Here is a 25,233-nt window from a genome sequence, read left to right as displayed (position 1 = left end):
AATTCTGAAACTCAGGGAAATAACTGGATGGTTTGTCAAGAGTAGCCTCTAAAGTAAGAGTTGGACAACAGCGAATCCCTCATACTGCACTCGCTGGAGTGGCTAGGAAAAAACAGAAGCAAAATTAAAAACTGAAGACCTGTTGGTAAGGATGTGGAAAAATTGAAACCACTGTGTACAGCTGGTGAAGATGAAAGCTGATTGAACTGCTGCAGAGCACAGTATGGTAGGTCCTCAAACAATGAAAAACAATATGACCTGACATTGGACTTTGGGATATATATGGAAATCAATTGAAAGCAGAGTCTTGAAGAGACCTCTAAATACCCACATGCATAGCAACATTATTCTTAATTGCTAAAATGTGGAAGAAGTTCAAATGTCAACTATGGACAAATAGATAAATGAAATGTGATATATATGCATATGTATATAAGTCAATCTGCAAGACTACAAGACTACTGAAGGACATTCTAACATGGGTGAACCTTGGGATATTCTGCTAAGTGAAATAAGCCAGCAAAAAAAAAAAATCAAATAGCATATACCCATACCAGACACTTACAATGCTCAAAATCATAGAGAAAATAAATCAAATAGTAGTTTCAGGGGCTTGGGTAGGAAGAAGTCTAGAGTTATTATTTAATATGTGTAGAGTTTTGGTTCTCCAAGATGAGGATCGCTCTGAAGTTTGCTTGGATAGCCATGTGATCACACGTAACAGGCCAAGCTTAAACTCGGTTTAGATAAGGCCTTTCATGCTTTATTTTTCTTCCAATTGAGGGGCTGGGATGTGAGCAGAGTTCCATTTGAAATCAGCCACTTTCCCACTGAACTGACTGTGATGGAACATGGGAATAAGATGTCATGTGTGGTGTCCCCCCCCCATCCTCCACCACTGAGTGGCTCCCCTGGGTAGGTGAGGGACTCACCTCTAGATCTTTCTAGTGGGTGAGAACCTCAGCAAGTATTTGCTGATATAACAGTGACTTTCCTTATGGCTCTAATGACAATAAGCATTTGCGACCTAAGTACTTTTCCTTAAAAAATTAGTTTTTTCCCCTCTCTTGAGTACATGTTAATAAACTAAAACACCGTTAGTGACATTGCATGTTTGGGGCTGTGACAGTCAGTCCGAACCTGATGACACTGTGTTTTTGCCTGCCCAGAATGAACTACTCTATCCCAGTCATTAGACCTGGGAAATAATTTACACAGGTCCCCTGTGATGACTAAAGCAATCTGATCTGGAGCCAGGCACCTCTTAAGGCCCGGTGGCCTTTAGCTCTGGAATGCCTGGGAGGGCCTAGTGACCTACAGGTGAGATAAAAATAGGATAAAGGGCTGGGAGACTTTGACAGCTGCCTTTGCTTCCGTGAAACCTGCTGATCACCACGGGAAAGGAATGCCATGGTCTTTTATTACTATATAGCAGTAAAGTAAGAAACGCCTGAGGGAAGTAAAACAATTTCCTTAGCCAGCTGTGGAACTCATGGATAGTTGCAATGCACACCTTTCTGATGTTGGGCCTTTAAAAGCGCCACCTTAGTTCCCCCTTCTACGTGACAAGCTATTTGTGCCGAAGGCCACTGTTCTGCTAGCAGGAAGACTAAATTCCTTTACCTAAATCTGAATAAAGTCAGAGTCTTTGGCTTCTCCCAGAATTCGATAATAAGTGCACTTATTGCTTTTATATTTTATTTTTGGTTTTTCGAGACAGGGTTTCTCTGTGGTTTTGGAGCCTGTCCTGGAACTAACTCTTGTAGACCAGGCTGGTCTCGAACTCACAGAGATCCGCCTGCCTCTGCCTCCCAAGTGCTGGGATTAAAGGCGTGCGCCACCACCGCCCGGCCTTATAAATGTTAAGTGTATCCACCACCACTAGCTAGCTGTAGAATATTTCCATTGCCCTAAAAGGAAGCCCAGACCAACCAGCTGTCACTCCCCATTCCCCAAGCCCTACTCGCCGGCAGCCACTATTTTACCCATCTCTGTGGTCTTGCTCCTTTCTGACACTCCACATAAGTGGACTGTGGTCTTGATTCACTGAGCACAACATTTTCAAGTGCATCCAGGTCCCATGTCCCTGCACGGCTCCTTTTTAGAGCTGAACTCTATCCCGCTGTGTAGTTATACCCAACTTTGTTATCAGTTCATTAGCTGGTTACATCCATGTTGTTATTTAAACAGGACTCTGACCAATGAGAGGAATCGATGGGTCGTGCTCTGGCTTGGATCTGGAATGTCTCCAAAGGTCCAAATGGGAGGTGGGGGAGCCTTTAAGAGGTGGGGCCTAAGTCACTGGAGGACTTGAATGATCAACATGAGCCCCACCCTGTCTTTAAGAATAAGAACTCACCTATTCATCCAGTCGTTACCTGTGCACACCACACAAGGTCACTCTGCAGGACAAGGCCACAGCTGCCATTGTCTGGCATTTGCCAGTTTGAGTCCTGTGCCACCTGAGCCAGGCACACACTGGGCCCTGACATGCCACGGGACGCTGATGACTGTGAAATAGACCCGAACTGTCAAGCTCTCCCCTGGTCTGCGCTACCCTTAGTCTGGATGCTTTCTTGCCCACATGGAAACATGGCTTCCTCTCTAGGACTTTGGATCTCTAACTTCTGCCACCAGGCCCGTGCCCTACACGCTTCCTCCCTGGCAAAATTCCAGGCCTCGCGTCAGTTAACTGAGGTGTTCTCTAATCATCTACACTCTTGGGCATTAAGACAAATGTCACTCATCTGTCCTGCCTAGTTATTTCTGTCAACTTGACGTGAGCTGGAGTCATCTGAGGGGAGGGAACCTTGATTGAGAAAAATGCCTCCATAAGGTTAAGATGTAGAACATTTTCTTAACTAGTGATTGGTGGTGCAGGCCCAGCCCTGCATGTGCTGCTCCCCCTAGACTGGTGGGCCTGGGTGCTATAGCATTGCAGGCGGAGAACAGGCTAGGAAGCAGCATTTCCCTCCAGAACCTGAATCAGCTCCATCCTCCAGGTTGCTGCCCTGCCTGAGTTCCTGGCCAGACTTCTTCAACCATGGACAGATTCCCTGGCAGTGGAAATGAAATAAACCCTTTCTTCCCAAGTTGATTTTGGTCACGGGGCTCCCATGCACCCCTGCAATAGAAACCCTAACTAAGACACCCACCTGCTTCCGAGTGTGGGACAAGCCTGGGCACCTGGCTTCTCACGGTGGGCCTGCTGCCACCTGCCAGCTCACGAGCATGCCGCCTGAGAGGGAATGCTAGGCAGACACAATGCTCACTTTCTCCCACAGCTGCTTTTCACAGTCCATCAGAACCTTGAGAAGGCTTGGCTTCTGGGGCCATTACATTCCTTTCTAATTACTCTCATTCAGAGGGCGCACCAGGCCCCTCTGTCTAAAGTGAGGTCCCGCAGCCAGCAGAGAGAGCTGTGTCCATGCCGTTGCGGAGATGCCGCCGACAGCTTCTCTGTGCTGAGCACAGCAGACGTACCCCTCAGCTCCCAGGGAGCTGAACCCCAGAGAAGGGACTTTGCCAGGCCCGCTGCAGGAACAGGTACACGGAGTCCGCTGCTCCTGGACTCTGGTTTTGGGCTAGCTTTAAACAGGTACTGTTCCTTTCGAGTGCACACACAAGTGGCTTTGCCCCCACTTCGGTGGTAGGCTAAGGACACACTCAAACTCAGGCTGCCGCTTCTGCCCTCTCCTGCCTTCGGCCGTTCTGAATGACCTAGCACCGCCAAGAACTGCTAAAGAGCTGCAGAATCCCTGAGTGGTCACCTCTCCAACCCTCAGGATTCTCTGGCCTTCCTGCTATTTTGGCCCTAAGAGGCTTCCATCTAGCCTCCTCTAGGAGCCAGCCTAAGCAATGAAATCGGGAGGAAGAGCCCCTGGGCTATGAGTTTCTACCTCAGCTGTGCTCTGGAGATGGCTGGCCGAGGGCAGAAACCCTAACATCTGGGTCTCACTCAAGTACATGCAGCCCGGCCTCCAGGAGTTTAAAAAGTTGGTCATTGCTGTGTGTCAGCAAGGTTGAGAACCACTGGCCTTTGGACATTGTCCATTTCAAGATTTTTTGCCAGAATCTGATGGGGGCTCTTTTCCAGTTAATAATGCAAAGAACCCATGTCCCATTCCTCCGCTGGTTGGGTGCCAAGTCTCCCAGCCAAAGGCCCTGGGGAGGAAAGGGTGCAGACTCATTCTAGCAATTCCAAAGGGATGCCAGTTAACTCTGGTGTTCTACAGAAGCCTGGAAGTGAACATTATGTAGCAGGATCAATGCGTGCCCTTAAGTCTGAAAGTGTGCATAGCACGGTATCCTTGCTGTGGGGCAGTAAAGTCACCCAGCTGTCTGCGGGTGCTCTGTACTATGGAGGGTCTTGTCAAAGTGGTACTTACTTCTGGGGACCTTGCTGGGGTATATCTTCTGACATGGTTTGAATTCATCTGGAGGGGGAAAGTCTTCCATGGAGTGGAACGTGAATTTAGACTCGAAGTCATCTGCACATGTGAGAAACACGGGAAGTGGCGTTTACTCAGGTTGCTACTGTGACCCAAGCGTGGCTGTTTCCAGAGGCGCACAGGTCGCGCTGACTGAATCCCCTGCTGGCTGCTCGCCTGCTCAGAGCAGGGGCTTCCATGGCAGGGTTATTTCTCCAGGAGTCCACCTGCTTTTCAAGTATTCCCGGCTGGACAAGAGGATGCAGCAGGGGCAAAATGTAGCCATTGCCCCTTACTGTGCCCAAGATCCTCTGCCTGCCTAAGGGAGCCACTGAGGAAACAGAAGAAGGCTCCAGTCGGGAGAAAAAGCTAGCAATGGACCTCGTTTGGAATTCCAACCAGAGTACCTGCTGAATTCCCCAAGGAAGGCTTAGAGGAGAAAGAGACGTGTCAGCTTGGCTGTGTCCACTGTGAGGCCTGGCTTCCCAAGCAAATGGGTTCTGTCCTGACCTCTGGTGATGAGCAAAGGGCCCTGGCCCCTCTCCAACCTGACAGTAACTGAACACATGGAAGGGATGTAGTTTTTGAGGACCCCAAGTGGCTTCCTTCCAATCTCCTGCTTGGCCAGACACCCTCTTGCTCCCTCCCCTCATCCAAGCCACTGTGGTCTTTTCGGTTTCTGGTCCTGCTCTCCATGGAGATGTATGCACATCTGCATGAACAGGGTGAGCGCTGGATGTCTTCTCTCCCTCTAATCTGACTCACATGGCTAGACAGTGGGTCCTAGACCTAGCCAGAAGACGTGGAGGGCAAGTCCCTATTTCACAGATCCTGAAGGCTATCCGTGTTCCTCTATCCATTGCTCACTGAGAAATAGATACTACAGTGACAGCGTGGGGAGCTGGTCAATTGTTCAGCCCCCCCCTTGGGTGGGCAGGGGAACCTTTGTCTGTCTTAGGGGTGCAAGAAGCCTGCTCTGCAAGCGGGGTCCTTACCAATCATGTGCTGGCTTCCATTCCGCAGCTGGCCGCCAGGCTGCTGGCTTTTGCTGGAAAGCTCTGTGGTGGGCGATCTGGCAGGCGGAGCTGGAGGTGGGTTTAGCTTCCCCCCACTGGTTCCTTAGGAGAGAGAGAGAGAGAGAGAGAGAGAGAGAGAGAGAGAGAGAGAGAGAGAGAGAGAGAGAGAGAGACACCATTCACACCCAGAAGTGGGACAGTAGATTTTAACTTTATGTGAGAGATTAGGTGATTAGCCCCTGCAATGTTATGTGTTAAGTAAGAGGGCAACAATTGGAGCCAACCTGGTTGGGACTGAATCACAGTTTGGCTAATTGGCACACGTCACCTACCTTCTCTGTACCTCAGTTTTCTCATCTACACAACGGAAGTAATACCAGTCCATATATTTGTACCTTTGTTTCCTCATCCATACAATGGAAATAACACCAGCAAACATTTTCTGGAGTGGTTGAAAAGATTCCATGAGTTAAAATGTATGATATAGTCAGTGTGGCGACCTTAGCTACCACTATACTATCAACAATGTGATAAACCTCGTGGTCAGATGGCATAGCCCCAGAAAGGGACCCACTGCAGAGCAAAGAGACTGGAAGGGAGTCCTGCAGGCAAGTGCCCAGTGAGGTCAGACAGAGGACCTTCAGAGGGGAGTTCTAAATCTTGGTTCTCCTTCCAGCCTGGGTAAGACCTTCTTGCCTGCCGGGGCCCAACTCACCCCACCTTTCTTCCTCACACGTTCCCGGTTGCGGAGGTGAGAGGCTCTCTCCTTCACCTTGCTTCCTGCTGCCTCATGCGGCGTCTCTAACCCACATTCTGCTGCCTCACGCAATGTCTCTAACCCACGCTCTGGTGCGTCCGTACCGGTGTCCACTGCTACCCATTCCTAGTGAACCTGCCGTGTTCTACTGCTCGCAATGACCTGTGTTGGTGACTGCAAGGAGCCTCTGCTTTCACACCCCCACCTCCCATTGGGCTGAAGCAGGAGCACCCTCATTTTGTAGATACTCAAAGACAAAGTGCCTATGGCTTGTCTATGCCAGGGGGCTTGAATCTAGAAGCAAGTAGCAGAGCACCAGGTGAAGGGCACCCCATCTGCACCATCTGGCACACCCTCAGGGCTTCCAACCTTCCTCAATCCCTGCCTCCTTCCCCTTCCCAGTCTTCTCCCCACTCCCAGCTACCACCACCCCCACCGCCTCCTTCCTCTCCCTTTCTGCTCTCTTCTCCATAGGTACCCGAGAGAAGCACTAGGGTTACACAATCCCCCCCTCCCCAACAAGACTGCTGAAGGAGGTGGCGGGGGGTAAGACTCTGTTGTTTTACTGGATAGGAAGCTGCCCATAGGGCACTACAAAGCAAGTCATGCACCACAAGCCTAGCCACATGCAGGCCCCCATTGAGCAATCTTATGTGAAAAACTGTGTTATTTATAAAACACTGCTTAACCAGCATCCCTTACATGTGTGTGTGTGGGGGGGGACTGGGATTTGAATTCAGATGTCTACAGATCCCAAAATACCTTTAAGAAACCTTCTGTGCCTGTGCCTAGATATTTGTATATAATGTGCAGACATGTATGGTGTGCTTGTGCATAAAATATATATGTTTATATCTGTCTATATGTACATGTATTATGTAAATATGTGTTGTGTATGTATGTATGTATGTATGTGGTATGTGGAGTGTGTATGCACATATATATGTATGTGTGTATGTGTGTGTGTATATGTATGGCGGACCTGTGTGTATGCATATGTGTATGTGGTATAAGTAGTGTGTGTGAGATGGATTTACATGTGTGAGTGGGATGTGTATCAGTGTACTTGTATGAACAGATGTGTGCTGCTGTGTGTTCATGTGTTACGTGTTTCCGCATGTGTGTATGTGTGTATGTGTGAGCATGGGCCTATACTGTCTCTGCTGCACACAGCCCTCAGTGTGCGTGCACTCTCGACCACATGTGCTTCCTTCACAATCCTCTGCCCTCCGGGAAGGAATTAGTTTTTACTCTGGCTCAATACGCAGCCTGTTTTCTTGAGTCCGCTGGAGAAGCTGCTAGGATGCAGACCGTGTACCGGTGGGTTGGGCTGTCACTGCAGCTGGAAGCCAGACAGGCATCACTCAGACAACTGAACCTGAGCCCTAGTTCTGGAAACTGGCTGCACCCAACCCAGGGAGGATGTCCAGAGTCAGGCTGACTGAAGAAGAAACACTACCTGTTAGACCCAGGCCAGTGTCAAGTACCCTACATACTGTGAGAGAGAAAGACATCTGCCTGCCACTCTATGTTATAGAGAACAAATCACAGAGAGGCTAAGTGGTTGCTTCATGGCATACAGCTAACACACACACACACACACACACACACACACACACACACCAAGGCCAGAATCTGTCTGGTACCTTCTGCAGAGTCTGAGACAGGGCTCCTAGCCTCCCTCATCAATGGCTTCCATCTGTCCTACAGAGGGGCCAGGTTTGGGGGAGCCCTGCCAAGAAGACCACGCTGAAGACTGTTTACCTGGGCCTCGTCGCTTCTTCTGCAGGATGGCCTGAGGGCCAGGAACACCCGGAGGAGTGGGCAAGGCCTTCTGTGCCTGGAAGCTTGGGGACTTGGGGGGCAGTGGGGGAGGAGTCTCGTTGCCGCTGTTGTTGGAGCCTGGCAAAGGGGGCGCGGGCACAGCGGCCCTGGGGGAGCAAGAGGCATAGATTGGGAGTGGTGGCGGAGGAGGTGGTGGTGGCGGAGGAGGGGCTGGAGGCTCCCGTACCTCCTGTGCAGGGCTGCTGGGCTCTGTGTTCAGTCCTGGGTACCCACAGGGTGGGAGGAGAGGGAGTGGGGGTGGAATGGGTGGCAGGTGCAATGGGGCTAATTGGGGCCTCACTGCTTTGTCACTGAGCACTGCAGCTGGGGGCAGCGGGGGCGGGGGTGGGATCAGGGGCGGAGGGGGAGGAGGTGCACAGGGTACAGGGGGTGGCACCACAGAGGGATTCCCCTTGGTTAGAGGGACAGGTGGGGACACCAACGGGGCTTTGATGGCGGAGGCCGAAGCCGGGGGCAAGGGTGGAGGTGGAGGTGGAGGTGGTGGTGGAGTGGGAGGTGGTGGAGCAGGCACATTGGGGCGAGGAGGGATGGGTCTGGCAGAGCTGTGCACCTCTGAGGCATTGCCCAGCCTGGGAGATGCAGGGGCAGGAAGGGGGCCACTGATAGTTTTGATGGGGAGCCGGGGAGAAGGCGCTCGGGAGCCAGGGCCCTGCCCTGTCTTGCCACCTGGAAGTGAAACACATTCTAGGTTAGACCAGCAATATGGGAAGGAAAAAGTCCAGGTGCGAGGCAGCATGTGGGCCTCACAAGTCTGATGTCCCTGCAGTTGTGTAGCAAACTATGTTGGGCCATTGTGAGGCTGTACAAGTAACAGCCACAAGATGCCTCTCAGCAGGAGCTGTCCTCCTCCAAGGCAATAATAAGCAAAACACCCTTTCTACCCCTCAAAGCAGCAGTCTATTTGTCCAATATTTAACTCGATGACTTTAAAATATTGAATGCCCACTGAAGCATAAATTATTGCTGTAGGCCCCCCAATGGCCTCGGTGATTGAACCAGGCCCGCCCGTGCCATTTTAGAAGATAGCACAGGTGTTATGTCGAGAAGTGAAGTCTCTTTCCTGTCCCTGCTGGGCTTGTTGCTTGCTGTGACCTAGAGAAGGGAGCAGGAAGTAGCACTTGGTAGACTTCTAAGTTAGTTCCTGACAAGCCCAGGACAGTCTCAAGAGATCACATGCTGGGCAGTGGTGGCACAGCCTTTAATCCCAGCACTCAGGAGGAAGAGGCAGGTGAACCTCTGTGAGTTCAAGGCCAGCCTGGTCTACAATAGCTAGTTCCCAGACAGGCTCCAAAGCTACAGAGAAACGCTGCCTAGAAAGAGAGAGAGAGAGAGAGAGAGAGAGAGAGAGAGAGAGAGAGAGATACAGAGACAGAGACAGAGAGAGACAGAGCGAGGGACAGAGAGAGACAGAGAGACAGAGAGAGAGATCATGAGATAATTTTCATCTTGCTTCTTTTTTGAGATCCAACATGGTGACAGGCCCTAGACAGCCTTCTGCATATTTGTAGAGAGCCTAGCCATGACTATCGTACATTCCTAGTAGATGTTTAAAGCGCCTACATTGTTACAGCTGGGCAACCAGCAGTGTCTAATCAATATGGTGATGGAGAGTGGAGAGCCAACTCAACATGAAGCCCGAGGGTCCACATCACTGGCATGGCAATTGTGAAGGGCACTCTGTCTAACACGACACCTTTGCTCAACACCTCATTCTTCAATTAGGATGATGAAACTTAAATAGGTGAGATTCTAGAAGATTCTCAGAGAACAAGTCTGTGCTCGGGAACTTCCAGAGTTAAAGTTCTCAAACACACAGATTCACACTATACAACTATTTATGAGCCACGTGTCCTGCCTGTTGAGAGCATAAAGGAAGACCACCAGGTCACCAGGCTGGGCCCTTCCTTACCTGCCACATCCCTCTGGCCTGCTGGTCTCAACACAGGAAAGCCACCAGCAAAGAGATCCCCCAGGGCGGGGGGTGTGTTTCCTCCTCGCGCATTGCTGCTAGCGCTTCCTCCGTCTCTGTTGGTTCCCTTTGAGCCTGAGGAGAAGAGGCAAGAAGATGAGTCTGGACAGCTGAGTGGGCCATTCTCACTCCAGGCCAGCGCCATCCTTTTCATTCCGCATGTCCCCTATGCCTGTCGGCTACACTCTCCAGTCCTACCGCAGTGCTGACCACACGTGGCTCAAATTAGAAAATTCAATTTGGCATTGAAAGGTCTAGGTTCCCTTCACCCCGCAAAAGCCCAGGCTTAATTCACTTGGACATTTTAACTTGTTAGCCAAAGAATTGGCCAGAGCATCAAACAGGAAGTAAAAGTCTGCAGGGGTTTCTGCCTTGGGACTTCCCTTTGTGGCTGCTTAGCTTTCAGGTCCTAAGTAGCTCATGCTTCCCTGCACAGCTAGTTTTTCTTTTATTTATGGATCAGAATGTCCTATGTGAATATTACTAACCCCCAACTGACAGATATGGTGGTTACCAAGCACAGAAACTCAGAAGATACTCAACTTGGACAAGGATTCTTGCTTTGAACGAGATGTCTCCCACAGTCTCAGGTATCTGAACACTTGGTCCCCTGATGGCACTGTTTGGAGAGATTTAGGAGGAGTGGCCTTGTTGGAGGAAGTATGCCACTGGAGGTGGGGCTTGAGAGTTTAAAGATTCTAGCCATTTCCAGTTTTCTCTCTGCTTCCTCTTTGTGGTTCGAGATCTAAGTGCTCAGAGGAATTCCAGCTCCATCTGCCATGTCTCTGCTCTGCCATCATAGAGTCTCATCCCTCTGGAGCCATAAACCCAAATGAACCTTTCCTTCTATAACTTGTCATGGTGTTCTGTCAGGGCAGTGGAAAAGTAACGAAGGCGAAAGCTAAGGTCAACACACAGCAATTAGGGCGTGATGTCTGCTGGTTGGGGGAGTGGCCAGATTGCTCTGGAGATCATGTGAGCACTCATCTGGTGTGATTAGGCAGTGGGCGGGACAATATAGGTCTGCTAATCAAGCCTTGCCAATTAGACAATGAGTCTAATCAGAAATAGATCTTTACTGAAATCAGTGTTGACAATGTTCCTTTTAAAATGGCCCTGTCGGGGGCTGGAGAGATGGCTCAGAGGTTAAGAGCATTGCCTGCTCTTCCAAAGGTCCTGAGTTCAATTCCTGGCAACCACATGGTGGCTCACAACCATCTGTAATGAGGTCTGGTACCCTTTTCTGGCCTGCAGGCATACAGACAAACAGAATATTGTATACATAATAAGTAAATATTATAAAAAAATAAAATGGGCCTGTCTTGGGAACTAGAGAGGTGGCCCAGCTATGAGAGCGTGCACTGCTCTTTTTGAAGACCTGAATTCGGTACCCAGTACCCACAACCTGCTGCCACTCCAGTCCCGGAGGATCTGATGCCTCTGACCTCTGCAGGCGCTCACATGCACATATCCACAGCCATGTGCACACGCACACATACCCCCACACGCCTACACATAACTAAAAGGAATAGAAATAACTCTTTAAAAATGTGTGTCTTTATGCACTAACACCTGTAGGGATGGGTTATTGAGGCACAATAATTGTTACAGGGCTATTTTTGAGAATTGCCATCATTTTGAAATATATGATGTCACGATAATGCCTATCATTACCAAGAGTTCTGGATATAAAATGTTAACTTTTTGCAATCTTGACAAAAAAGAGGGATGGATTGCAACAGCATTGTGAATGTTATCTGATGACACCCAATGAGACATTTAAAAATGGTGAAATTTTTTATGTGCATTTTATCAATTTAAAAATGCTACCTTTCATGAAGGGGTTTTGCTCTTTTTAGCTTTTTTTTTTCCCTGCTGTTTTGCTTTTGAAAAGATACTCCAGCCTCTACCAGCTGTGGACTTTTGGAAAGGAAGGTCTGACTCTCTTGCCCATGGCGTGGCCTGTTCTTTTAAGCGTGTCTGAGGTGGTTTCAGAGTACATGGGTTGAAATGCAGACCAGCCAGTGTTGTGTCTGTCTGTGCTCTCTCCACCCCACCATGGGCTCCTAGCAGGCTCCGTTGAGTTGCTCACTTACTCTCGATTTGCGGGGCACTGCGGTCATTGATCTGGGTGACTTTTCGTAGGCGCGTTCCTTGCTGGATATCAGCCAACAATGCACTCCGACCTTTCAGGTCTGTTTTCCTTAAGCTGGGTGCATCTGTACTGACCTGCAAGGGAATTGAGATTTCACAGTCATCAGACACAGCATTTGCAGAGAAACAAAACGTCCCCATCAGCTGCACGTCTCTCCTACAGGAGTTCTGCCGCTTCTGCCTCATTCCCAAAGCCAAGCACACCGATACAACTATGTACAATCTTATGTCATGCCCACACCTCTCTCCCTGGGACATTAAACAGGCTCTCTTTTAGGTGGTCTATACCAGGTCATCTACAGCATAAGGTTCTGATGGTCTCAAGGAGCCCCAAATCACATCCCCTTCACACACCTGGGCTTCCAGTTTTGCATCCCCGACCTGCTCACAGGTTCTAAGTGGGCCACTGTGTTTTGTTTGTTTGGTTTTTGGTTTTTTGTTTTGTTTTTGTTTTTTATGCTGAAGCAGATTCAGGCTCTGCGAGCTGGTTTTGCGGGAGGTATGATCTTGTAGCCCAGGGGAGAACTAGGACCCTCAAGAGAATGGGTTCCCCAAGGGTCAGAGAATTAGATAAGGAGTCAGGGCTCACGGTATATTTTTGGGACTATACACTCCATTTCCTGGGTGGGTGAGTGATTGATTGATCGTGGTGAATGACTGAATTGGATCCAATAGTTGTAAGACATTGTTTCTAAGTAATGTGTCTGATCTGATGAAGAGAGAGGTTAAATCCCCTGTAAGACACTGTTTCTAAGTAATGCGTTTGATCTGACAGAGAGAAGTTAGATTCCCGGAGAGAACCCTGGGCTGTGCAGTGCCAGAGATGAAAGCAAAAGCCCCTGTATTCTGGACTGACCACACAGAGTCCACATTCCCACCAACGATACTGGCTTGGGTCAGACACAACAGACTTTGAAAGGCACAAACTCCGAAGTCTGGTTCTCGTTGCCTGGAAACACCCTTTGTGAACCCTTCAGAGATACTCATGGACGATGGTCAGTAACACAGCAGTGGACCAGGGGCCCCAGTTCTAAATCATTCAATAAATCTACTCACGGCACCAATGCATTTAGGACACTTGTGCAACAAGGTTATTTCTTAAACAACATGGTTTTGAAATGTTCTGTATAAGCCATTAAAATCAAAGTCATTTAGAACCGAATGTGTAAAATCATCAGGACCCTAGGCAAGAGGGATAAGACGGTTCATGTAAATTTGATATTACAATCGCAGTTATTCATTATGGCTAGGGATAGGGGGCAAGGAGTGCTCTACAATTCTCTAAATACAAGGAAAACAACAGCAGTGGCGGTCCTATCCAACGTTGGTCTTGGGAAAGAGCGAGATTTGCAATCTCCGGTTTGAGAAGCACCCATGCTTGCAAGCACTCCCTATCCCTTACCACTCCTCGGGGAAGGGTCCCCTCACCCACTTCAGACTTTTATTATTTGTATGTATGGGTGTTTTGACTGCACGTTTGTTTGTGTACCACATGCTTGCCGGGCGCCCTCAGATGTTAGAAGAGGGGGCTCTAGCTCTTGGAACAGGAGAACAAAGGGTTGTGATCCACCATGTGGGTGCTGGCAATCAAACCAAGGTCCTTTGGAAGACCAGCCAGTGTTCTTAACGGCTAAACCATCTCCTTCTGGCCCCTCAGTTTCTTTTATTGCCTAAAGACATCCATCCCTGCTCTCTGATTTTGCCCTTTACAGATGTTTCAGGGGAGGGCCACGAGGAATGATGCTTTGACATCATGGTTGTAATTTTACTACTTATTTAGCATATGCCTCGGTATGTGCCTGGTGATTTTGGCATGGCAGATTGGCAAATGAACACAGTCTCCAGTACACTGGTAAACATTCCTTCTGTCTTGACTCTCCCCTGCTCCTGGGTGTCCTGGTAATTTCCCACTGGAGGGCTCTCCTGCTCCTGCCGTTCATAAGGCCCCTGTCAACCTGCTCTCTGTGAGCCAGGCCAGGGAAGAACTGTTAGCATCTGATAAAATAAAGCCGTATATCTTTAGACTTAGTAAGTTTTAGGCAAAAAGACACATTCATTCACATGTTGAAGATCACATTACACAGACAGTCATTTCTACTCACGATACAATATTTGTCAACCTTCCAACTATAGTGTTTTTTTTTTAAATCTACAACCCTCAGAATCCTTGTTACCATGGTTACAGGATAATGAAGCAGGAGGAAAGATTCCTAAATATCCACTGGTGTTTTAACTCTGGGCCCATCCGTGCTCTTGATAACTTTACTAAAGTCATAAGCATGGGAGAAGAAGCAACCCTGGACACTTTCCCCATGGAAACAAGCTCCCACATTGTCTGAAACCCCCACACTGCCATCATCGCAAAGGCCACCCTGGCTCCTGCCTGTTAACAATGTGATTGGGAGCAAAAATCTGTCAGAGTCCACACAGAGCCTGGGTCCACTCACTTTGCTACTGTAAGCTTCAAAGGAAATAATAGTCCAGGAACCTAACGCGAAGTGAAACCACAGAAAAGGTAGACACGTGAGCCTGTCTCTTCGGATAAAGAGGCTGAAAGCCGGAGGCAAACCAATAAGAAGATTAGAAATACCAAAATCAAATGACCAGCAACGCAGAGCCAAGGGGAGGAGCACGATTGGAGAGCTGGTGGCTCTGATTTGGACAGATTATAAAAGCCTTCCGTGTCCCTTTGCTGTTCCAATAAATGAACCAGCAGTGCTTCAGCTGTTATTTGGGGAAGGGGAGTGACAGTCTAGATCAAAACTTTGAAGCATGTGTCCTCTGCTGCACCTCCTTGCTTCCCTTTGTTATTCTGGCCTCTGTGTAACACTGGCGCGTGTGAAAAAGGTTGGCACAAATGGGTCTGCTTCTCTCACTTCTCATCAGAGAAGCAAAAATAGGAATTTATGTCTTTATTTTATGTGTATGCCTGCAAGTCTGTGTACCAAGCATGTGCCTAGAACCTGGGGAAGCAGGAAGAGGGTGTCAGAGCCTCTGGAACTGGAGTTCCAAAGGGCTGTGAATGGTTACGTAGGTGCTGGGAACTGAATCCAGATCCTCTGGAGGGGTCGCCAGTACTCTCAACCACTGAGCCATCCATCTCTTCAGCCACGAGAAGCTTCTTTCTGTAGTGGAGGGAGGTTACCAGAGGGAACAACAAGAGACTAAGTGCAGAAAATCAACATCAGTAGAGTTCTTCTTCCTAAACGGAACATCCAGATCACACTTTCCTCCCAAGGCTCAGGGAAGGTCTCCCAGAGGGGAAAAATTGTGAGAGCTCCCGGAGGACTGACGCCAAACTGTCTTCCACCCATGATGGGCAGTTGTACTCGAGAGCTCTCAACAGCTGTGGGTGCCACCCAGGACTTTCAAGACCAATCTGGTCCATAGCTTGGCATGCCTGGGGGTGGGGCAGGGCTCATAAGGCCCCACTCGAGGTAAGAAGCTACAGGTAGTCAATGGCTACCAGAGGAAAGAAGTCAGGGTTCTCAGCCATGGGGGGCGGATCCCAAGATATAACAGACAGCTCTATTATATTCCTCACTTATATTTGGGTTACACTAATTGGACTCAATAGATCCATCCATCATCTGCCTATCTATCTATCTATCTATCTATCTATCTATCTATCTATCTATCATCTGTCTGTCTATCTATCTATCTATCTATCTATCATCTGTCTGTCTATCTATCTATTATATTATCTATCTACCAATCATCCATCTATCCATATATTAACTACCTATTATCTATCTATCTATCTATCTATCTATCTATCTATCTATCTATCTATCTATCAATCTATCTATCATCTATCTATCTATCTATCATCTGTCTGTCTATCAATCATCTGTCTGTCTGTCGGTCTGTCTGTCTATTATCACCTATTTATGGAGGGTGGAGGGACATAAACTGGAGGGAAGATGGAGATGGGACAAACTTGGGGAAAGCTGAAGGTGGGGAATGAGGAATGGATTTGATAAATATAAAATGTATTCATGTAGGAGGAGGGAAAAAGTCATTGCTTGACCCAGATCAAGCCAGGCATTTCTTTCGAAGATTATCTAAAAACCAATCATTTTATTTTTTTCCAAGCTAGCATATAAAGTAAAAGGTTTAATTATGGCATGTTCATACATGTTTTGTTCTTATTCAGCCCCTCTCCTGTTTCTCTTCCCTGCCCTCCTGGGTTTCTCTTTCTGGGTTCCCCCATACCCATAGCTTTCTTTCTGCTTTCAGACCACAGATATTTCACTAACATCTTCTTTTTATCCTCTTCCCCCTCCCTTCAAGTCTCTACCTACTTCTGATGAAGTCTTCTGTAATTTTATGACCCATCCTCACATACACAGGCAAATTTAAATCTGGGTTCCCGCATTTGAAACAAAGCTTGTATAAGCAGTGTTTGTGTTTCTGAGTCTGTCCCAACCCCCAACCCCTGCCCCTTAACCCAAGGATTCCAATTCCATTCACTTTCGTGCAGATGTCAGATTTCAGGCTTTTCCCTTATGGCTGTTAAACTGATGAAGAGTACACAGGTTCCCAGGCACATGGGCCAGCACGTTACCCCAGCCCTTGGCTACCCCAGCATCTGCAGACTTTCGGGCAGACAGGTCTCAGCAGCCTCGGTAGTTCTTTGCCAAGGCTGGATCGCTAGAATAGCACTGCCTCGTACCCACTGCCAGGCTTTTTGTGTAGTAGAACACAGGGAACTTTGCATCCAGGAGAGAGACTGAAATATCCTTAAGAGGGAAACAAATCACTCTCCCGCACCAGGTCTGACACAGCGTTCTCTGCATTCCAAATGGTACCTAAGTCACGCTGTTCAAGAACGAGGCGTTTTGCCAGCACACAGTTTTCATGTTTCATTTTTAGAATTCCAAATTGCATTTCAAATTCAAGAGCAGAATCAATGGACTGTCTGAGCTGCACGTACACCCGCCTTCCACACCAAGAACACATGAGCACAGTATACTTGCGTGCTTTTCACTTGGAGACACAGGATGAGCCTCCCGTCGATGCTGCAGGATACAGGTGAGACCGGGCCTGTTTCTTACCCCGTAAAAGGTTATAACATGCAGTGGTACAACTCTCTGCTGACTAGATGGCGCTTCTTTCCCTGTCCCATTCCAGGCTGCCCCTCCCTCACAGGCTCCTGCTTTGTCCCCATGCGGGCTGTGTGGTAAAGCAAGCGCTCACGCTTGCTGCCCTGCCCTCCTCCACAGAGCAGCCAGAGTGACCTTTACCAGGGGCATGCAGTTGGCCAGGCCACTCTCCTCCACATTATTCTTTTTCTGTCTTCCCACTGCTCTTGGGAATTCAACTCAAACTCACTGCAGCCCAAGGCCCTTAGGGACCAGCCCAAATGTTCCATTTCACCAAGGAGCTCACCTCCAGACCCTGACTTGAACTGTCTCTTTGATCAGGATCCTGGAAGGCAGAAGCAGAGCTCTGCGCTCCTACCCAGGCAGAGCAACTGCCACGCAGACATGTCACCTCACACACGACCAGCAGCGGCTTTCCATCTCACGCAGAATAAACCATTCATGTCCCTGCCTGGGCTCCCATGCTTACCCATCAGCAGCAGCAGCACCACCACCATTCCTGGATGACGTCATAAAACACGCTAGTTTACACATTACATTAGTAACTGAGAGATTTTCTCTTTACCCTCAAGTCCCATGAACTATTTATAAGTTCATTCTCCGTGAAAATAGCCATATATTTTTGTCTGAAATCCAGTCTCTTTACGTGTCTCATGCCCTTCTGAACCTGTGGCTCTGGAATGTTTGGACTACTGGCCCTATCTGCACATGCCTTGAATTTTCCTCTCTCCACAGTTTCTACTCTTTCTACCCCCCAACATGTATCTTACTAGTTTTCAAATATTTCCTACTTAAGGGACTTAGATTTCATTTTGGAATTAAAATTCTCTAAAATTCTCATTATTAAGCTCAGAAACTATGTTCTTCCTTTCCTGTAACCAGAGAATACAGGGTTTTGTTTGTTTGTTTTGCCTGTTTAGCTATAGGCATTTTTCTAACTACCTCTGTATAACCCAGAGCCTTGAGCCTGACTCCACAGACCCGGCCTGCCTGTCTTCAGAAAGCAGGCAGGTGTGGGAGAAAATCGATGGTTATCTCAAATCCCTGACTCCCTGGTGTCTTCTCGCTTACACCCTCTGTTTGTTTGACTAAGAATGGCCCCTGAAGTCTCATATATCTGAATGTTTAGTCACCAGGGAGTGACACTATTTGAAAGGATTAGAAGGATTTATAGATACGGCCTTGTTGAAGGAAGTGTGTCATTCGGGGGTGGGTTTTGAGGTTTCAAAAGCCCATGCCAGGCCCTGGCTCTCTCTGCCTCTCTGCCTACAGATCAGGATGTGGCTCTCAGCTACTGCTCCAATGTCTGCAGGCCACCAGGCTCCCCACCATGATGATAATGGACGAAACCTCTGCAACCATAAGCTAGCTCCAATTAAATGCTTTCGTTCATAAGAGTTGCCTTGGTCATGGTGTCTCTTTACAGCAATAGCACAGTGACTAAGATATATTTCTAGAATGTTTTGCCCTTAGAAGTGCAAATTCAATTTGAAACCACTCTCTTTTTCAATGATGCCAATATTCCTGGGATTCAAGAGTAAGATTTAAGTTATAGGAAAACTTGATTTAAAAACTTATGTTAGATCTGAATGAAAACTTTAATGAGAATTAAGAGAACCAAATTTCCCTAGGCTAAGAGTTGAAAGCAAGGCACAACCCAGGCTTTGAACATCACTTCTAAAGTGGGCAAGGTTTCTTATTTTTCTTTAAGACAAAAAGTATGTCAATGCAAAACCAGTTCTTACCTCAAAGAGAACAGGAATTTATGCTGGAATCAAAAATAGTAGCCATAGCTCTAGAACACAGACCAGGTCACCCCAAATGTCACATCCCAATATGGCAACAGTTCCATGATGTTCTTATAACAGCAGAACAAAGAAAACCCTAAGTCAGGCATCTTTCAAAGATACGGATGGGGACATCAGTGGGTTACGGCTGAGCGGGGAGTCTCAGCTGCAGGCTTCCGATATTGTCTGATGGCAGTCTACGCCTTTGAGTGGGTGGAAATTAGGGATCTGTTTGTCTATCCCCTAAAGACTCTTGCCTGATAGCCACAAGGATGCTACGCCAAATAGAAAGGTGTAGAACAAATGACCTTAAGGGGACTAGAGGTGGCCCGAGATAATTCGGTTTCTAAGTCTTACCTCTCACTGCAGCTCTGCACAATGTCAGGCATCTCTCTCACACACACCTCCCTGCCGTCAGCCTGGTAGAATGCATAGGTGTGGCTTTATTCTCTTGGAAACAGCACATCACACATACTGCCAATGAGAAGCACGGCTCCCTCCCAGCTGATTTGTAAACCCTCTTGGTCCTTAAGAGCTCACCATTCCAGCATCTCTCTTCCCAGCAGGGGTGTTTCCCACTCATCCTAACTGAAGCCCAAGGCTCTCCGCATCCTTTCTCTTTCATGTGAAATAGCCACGCTTCTACAGAGACCTGGTTCCCTCTCTCTGTTCATGCGATCTCGGCATCATCACAAGGACCCTGTGCGTCTCATTTCAGGAGCCTTTGAAAAACTTGTCATGGTAACATAGTGTGTGATTGTGGGTGCAAAGTCCAGTTTATGGACAAGGCCCAGACACGAAACAGGTTTTACTTCCTAGAAGTATAGAACTAAGAGATAAGCCAGGGAAGCCTGGTTCTCTTAATGCCAAGCGTCTCAGTCCTTTCATAATGACATCACCCAAGAAATGCAAAACAGACATAAGGCTGGGACAATTACCTCTGACCTGGGACCAGGGGACATTGCTTCACAAGCAATGTGAGAACAGGAGCAGGAAGGAGTCAGCAGGTGTGAGGCATCAGAAGGAAAGGGGAAGGACCTGGAAGGGCGGGGAAAGCTTCAGAGACCCTTGGGCCATAGGAACTAAGTGCTAGGGCTTGGCCAGTGCCAGAAATGACCGTCAATGCTGAGTAACTGGCTCTGAACTGCCTAACGAGTGTGTCAGATGCTTCAGGCGGGAGGGGTGTGAGCACTGGATGGAAAGTGCAGAGTAACCCTACGCTGTGCTGCTGGCTGAGGGCTGATATTCTGAGCTGAAAGTTATCTGCACCCGACACTCCCTTGTCAGGTAACCCACAGTTCTCAAGTGCCAGCCTTGCAGGTCTGCCTCTTTCCAGTTCTCCTCTCACACCTCCTTGCTGGTTGCAGGCAAGCGGCAGTGTTTACATGGCTTCTAGACTGGGAAATGATAGGGTTTATGAATATCGCTTATAGGGAAAGAGTCAGAAGGGGGAAAATAACCAAGGGGTGGGATGATAAAATTCCCAAGAAGTTCAAGAAGTATCTTGATACTGTAGATAGATTCAGCCCCCACCTAACCCCAATCACATTTTCTTTGCATGTCCACCCAAAAGAAGCTACTAGGGCTGGGTATGGACTGGATCCTTGGGGAACAATGACTCCCAGATTTGCCCAAAGAGAAACCATATGCTTCTCCTCCATCCCAGAACCTTCCCCAGGCCCCTTTGGAGATCATAAGGCCTCTGCTTCATAACTTGGCTGACACCACTACTTGGCTCTCACTCAGGTTCCGGGGCCCTGCCAATGAAGCATAGAGGCCATCCTTCCTGACTTGGCACCCAAAACATCCTCACTTGGTTTGAATTACCCATCAACCTTCCTTCTTCCTACAACCTTCTCCTACATTTGTGTCATTTTGTAACTGACTGGGTTACAGTCCCACCATCTCAAGTGGAATCCAGATCAACTGTGTATTAGTGGTATAACCTCGGCAACTTATCTAATGCCTTCAAGTCTCCATTTTCTTACCTGCGAACAGGGAAGAGAATAATAACAACAACCACACGTACTGTGGTGAGGATTTAATGAAGTAATCCGTGCCATGATTCTGCGCATGGCACTTAGTAATTATTCAATAGATGTTGGCTATTAATATCAGCACCTTTAATAACTTCCAACAGACTCCCACCTTTTCCTGTTTTAAAGCTTGTGATTCCCATTCCGAAAAAGAAGGTCCCAGATGACAGTTGCGCTAGTTTCCGGAACAGCTAGTTCAAACCAGAGGGGAATGGGGTCCATCCTGAGCAAGGGAGCATGGGAAAGGCTGGATGAAAGAGTATGTCTGCCCTCTTCTCTGCCTCTGAAAACAAAAAATAAAGAAGACCCTCAAAGCCCAGGAAAAGGGAGAAACTGTCTTCTGAGAGAGGCAGTAACTTTGAGTCACTTGCTAGAGAAAGGAAGGAGGTACAGGATGAATAGAGGTGAAGCAGATGCTGGCCTCAAAGTGAGACAAATGCAATCAATCATACAAGTCCAAGTGGCCTCATAAGAATCCTGTTTATACCTCATAAACCTGAAAATAATGTTTTTCATGGATTTTCAAACTCTCAGAGACCGTTTTAGAGTCAAAGCAGGAAACACTCAAATATGACCATGCAACAGAAGGCAGATATTTTTAAATCCTTAGTGCTAAAGAAGTTGATAGAGGCCAGAATGTGTGAATGTGTGTGTTTGTATACGTTGCCAGTCAGTCAGAACCATCGTATTAACAGTGTAAAGATGAAGAAAAAAAAATCATACAATCGCATCAATTGATTATGAAAAGGTAGCAAACAAAACTCAACAAAATTCAACCTCCTTTCATGATAAGAGCTCTCTGCAAACAGAACAGAAGGGGGGGTTCATTCCGAGGGGGTAACAACAGTGGTGAGGTGACATCCTGCTGCTAGGCACAAAGCAAGACTCGTCCCTCTCATCTCTTTAACATGGCAAAGGTAATCCTAGTGCTCACAGTCAGCTGGGAGAGAGCAACGAGAGTCGGAAAGAGAGAGATAAAGCTACCCGTTCACAGGCTGCACAACTGTCTCTGCAGAAAACAGCTAGAGCTAGGAGGTGAGTCGGCAAGGTCACAGCCTACCGGGCCAGGACACTGAAGCCGAGCACTACTCTGTAAAACGGGGACAAACAACCGGAAATCAAATATTCAAAAACACTTCAAAATACTTCTAAGTATAAAAGGAATGCATATAACTATGCACAGGGTACGGGCTCTAAAAGCCATAGAATTCTGATGAAAGGAAGAACTAAACCAATGAAGAGGTGCAGGGTGTCGGCTGGAGGACACGATGCAGTTAAGAGAACAGGTCGATGCATAGATTCAGTGCAATTCCAGTCAAAGCCCAGTAAGAGTTAAAAATAGACATTGGCATGGTGGGTCTTAAATGTATAGAAAAAAGCAAAGGAACAGGAGCAGCGGAAACAACTGGAACCTGCCCCAACACCCTTTTGCAGAGGCTGGATTAACAAAAGGTGGGACAATACCCAGCAACTGGGTAAGAAGGGTGTGACTGGCGAGAGGTAATGGGGGTGAGCTCGGGAGGGGGCTTGAACTGAACAGTGGTCTGATTTATAGTGGTGAGGGCACAAGTCTGTATGTGTGCTGTCACACAGGGCTGTCACCCACTCCTGCGAAAGTCAATATTACTCTATAGAACTTGAAATATATAAATGAAATAAGCATGTGACAGAGAAAAGTCAGCAAACAAAAGAGAAAAGAGAGATGGACCCGTGGTAAAGGCACCAGTAACTGCTCCCTGCATAGCAGAGTCAAGGCCTATTGTCAATGCTGAGGCAAACAGCACAGCCGTGGTGTTATCGCTGAAAGCTGGGTCTCCAAAGCTAACAACATTCCTAGGCAAGAGATGGGGGAGTAACTGCGGCATGAGGGCTCTGACCTTACGAACAGGTTAATCCATTAATGGATTCTATATTTGATAGTGTAGACAATTGGGAATATTGGGAGTTCAGTCCCGACTGGAGGAAGTAGGTCACTGGGAGGTTTTCCTTGGAAGAAATACTTTGTGTCTTGCCGCTTTCTGTCTCTGTTTCTGCTTCTAGGCCACCATGGTGTGAGCCTCTTTGCCTTGTCATACTCTCTTCCCACCGTGATGCTCCTCCTCCCCTCGGGCTCCGGCGATGGAGCAAGCCAACCATGAAACCGCTGTTTGAGTGGGGGATGCATCAGAGCAACGTGTGACTAACACGGTGCCATGCTTACAGGGCAGAGCACCATAAAGGAAGCGAGGAGCACAGCAGCCAAAGCCTCATGTCAGGAAGAAGAAGGAAGGGAGGGATAAGAGGATGGTCTAAGAGGTCAAGAGTCTCATAGCAGCTGGTCAGTAGATGATCAATAGATTGCGTTTCAAAATAATAAAAGCAACAGGGCCGGCGAGATGGCTGAGGAGGGAAAGACACTTTCAAGCCCGGAGATCTCCATGGTAGAAGGAGAGAACCGATTCCTGCACGTTGTTCTCTGGCCTCCACATGGACACATACATCACACATGCACACCTGATACATACACACTAAACAGGTACAAAAAGAATTTTAAAAGTATCAGTGTTGACATATTCTTTAGATTGCAACTCCACATAGCTCAATAGATTTATCATCTCTTTTATTCCAAAAAGTGGCCCTAAAGAGCAAACACCATGAACATACTCAAACCACACTCATACATGCCGTTGCTCTGTTTTACACGCCAACTTTGCACACTGTTTCATTTTCAGTAATTGGCACGTGTCTGCGATGCACACTGGTGTTCCCGCATCCTCAAACGGCCGGGAACTTCCTGGTCCCACTGACATCTTGCTATGATGTCCCTGGGTCTCCCTGACTCATTCACAGTCATGAAGCACCTGCACTACAAGAAAGTTTCAACATTCAGAGCAATCACACCTGGCATTTTCCTAATGAGAAAGGAGTGGCATTCCCGCCAGCCTCATCTTCAATGCCAGTCTGGCTGCCATCCCGTGCAGTCTGTCCACACGTGGTGCCAGAAGCTGATACGACACGTTCTGGTGAGAGTGAGCCTACTGGACACGTGTAGGCCTCAGGCACCCATGTATGCCATGGAGTGTTGGAATGCCAAAGCTCCCTTTCAGCAGCCATGCCAGGCCCTTGCCACCACTTCCCACATGTGCACACAGGAGCACACACGAGTGCACACACAACCTCTGCACACAGCCTGTTAGTTCACCTTGACACACAGCCCAGGAACATTCTTCAAGTCAACCAGACTCAAAACAAAACTTTCTCTCTCCACAGTTCAGTCAAGTGAGGCAGGAGCAGCTGGGCTTTCCTGCACGTGAAGGCAGAAGAGATTTGGTAGATGCTTACTGCCGCCCATAGGAACCTACTGTCTCCTGGAGACTTCTGCAACTTCAGGGTGTCTTATATCTTCACTGCCTCTGTGATACATCTGCCACCCAAGCTAAGGCAACATCACACACACACACACACACACACTCATACTTACACTCACACACACATGAATGCACACACACTCACACACTCTCACCTACATGAATGCATAGACTCACACATACACACACACACATTTACACTCACACACATGCATGCACACACACAATTACACTCATATACAGGCATGCACACACTCACATACTCTCTTACACATTTCACTCACACGCACGCACACACACCATTCATGAGCGCAGCAGCTTTGCGGGGAAGTGGTGGAAAGCATTTCATTCCAGCCAACATCAACAGTTTCACATAGGTCCTGGGTTTGCCTGTCCTTAGTTGCTCTCTGACCCTTCTAACAACAGACAAGGATTTCTGAGCATCTCACTCACAACCCCAAACCAGTGTTTGGATGCCGTACCTATCTTGACCTGCATCTGTCCCCTTAAGTATGTCCCTTGAGATAGTAATAATGTCTGAAGCCACCTTTCCAGTACTTAGTACATGTTAAACTCCAAAAATTCACTCAAACCAACCTTGCTCTTCAATGTGATAAACACAGTGTGAATAAAAAATGAAAATAAATATTCTCCATGATAATGGCAGAAGAGGCCTGTGGGCACCCCAGAGGCCTGCCTCACACAACAGGTTCCCATTCATGCTGCTCCGTGAATATTATTTTAACAAAACAGGGTCACTGTTAACCCTCCTGAAAACACAGTCACA

The 25,233-nt window shown here is 47.8% G+C and overlaps 1 protein-coding gene across 2 annotated transcripts in view; it reads right to left on the bottom strand.

Moving 5' to 3' along the window:
* Wipf3 (WAS/WASL interacting protein family member 3) overlaps nt 1-25,233 on the bottom strand; it is a 79,206-nt gene that overhangs the window by 9,893 nt on the left and 44,080 nt on the right. Inside the window, exons 3-7 of one of the 2 annotated variants that reach the window (XM_075955585.1) lie at nt 12,114-12,246; nt 9,958-10,092; nt 7,968-8,714; nt 5,426-5,548; nt 4,389-4,490 (exon numbers count right to left, since the gene is read on the bottom strand). In XM_075955585.1, the coding sequence (XP_075811700.1) occupies nt 4,389-4,490; nt 5,426-5,548; nt 7,968-8,714; nt 9,958-10,092; nt 12,114-12,246 (1,240 nt within the window). The remainder of the gene's footprint in view (nt 1-4,388; nt 4,491-5,425; nt 5,549-7,967; nt 8,715-9,957; nt 10,093-12,113; nt 12,247-25,233) is intronic. The other variant, XM_075955586.1, reaches the window with a different exon arrangement.

The sequence above is a fragment of the Microtus pennsylvanicus genome, chromosome 21, assembly GCF_037038515.1.
Source record: "Microtus pennsylvanicus isolate mMicPen1 chromosome 21, mMicPen1.hap1, whole genome shotgun sequence".
Classification (NCBI taxonomy): Eukaryota; Metazoa; Chordata; class Mammalia; order Rodentia; family Cricetidae; genus Microtus; species Microtus pennsylvanicus.
Note: the sequence above shows the minus strand (reverse complement) of the source record. Positions and strands in the feature narration are given on the sequence as shown.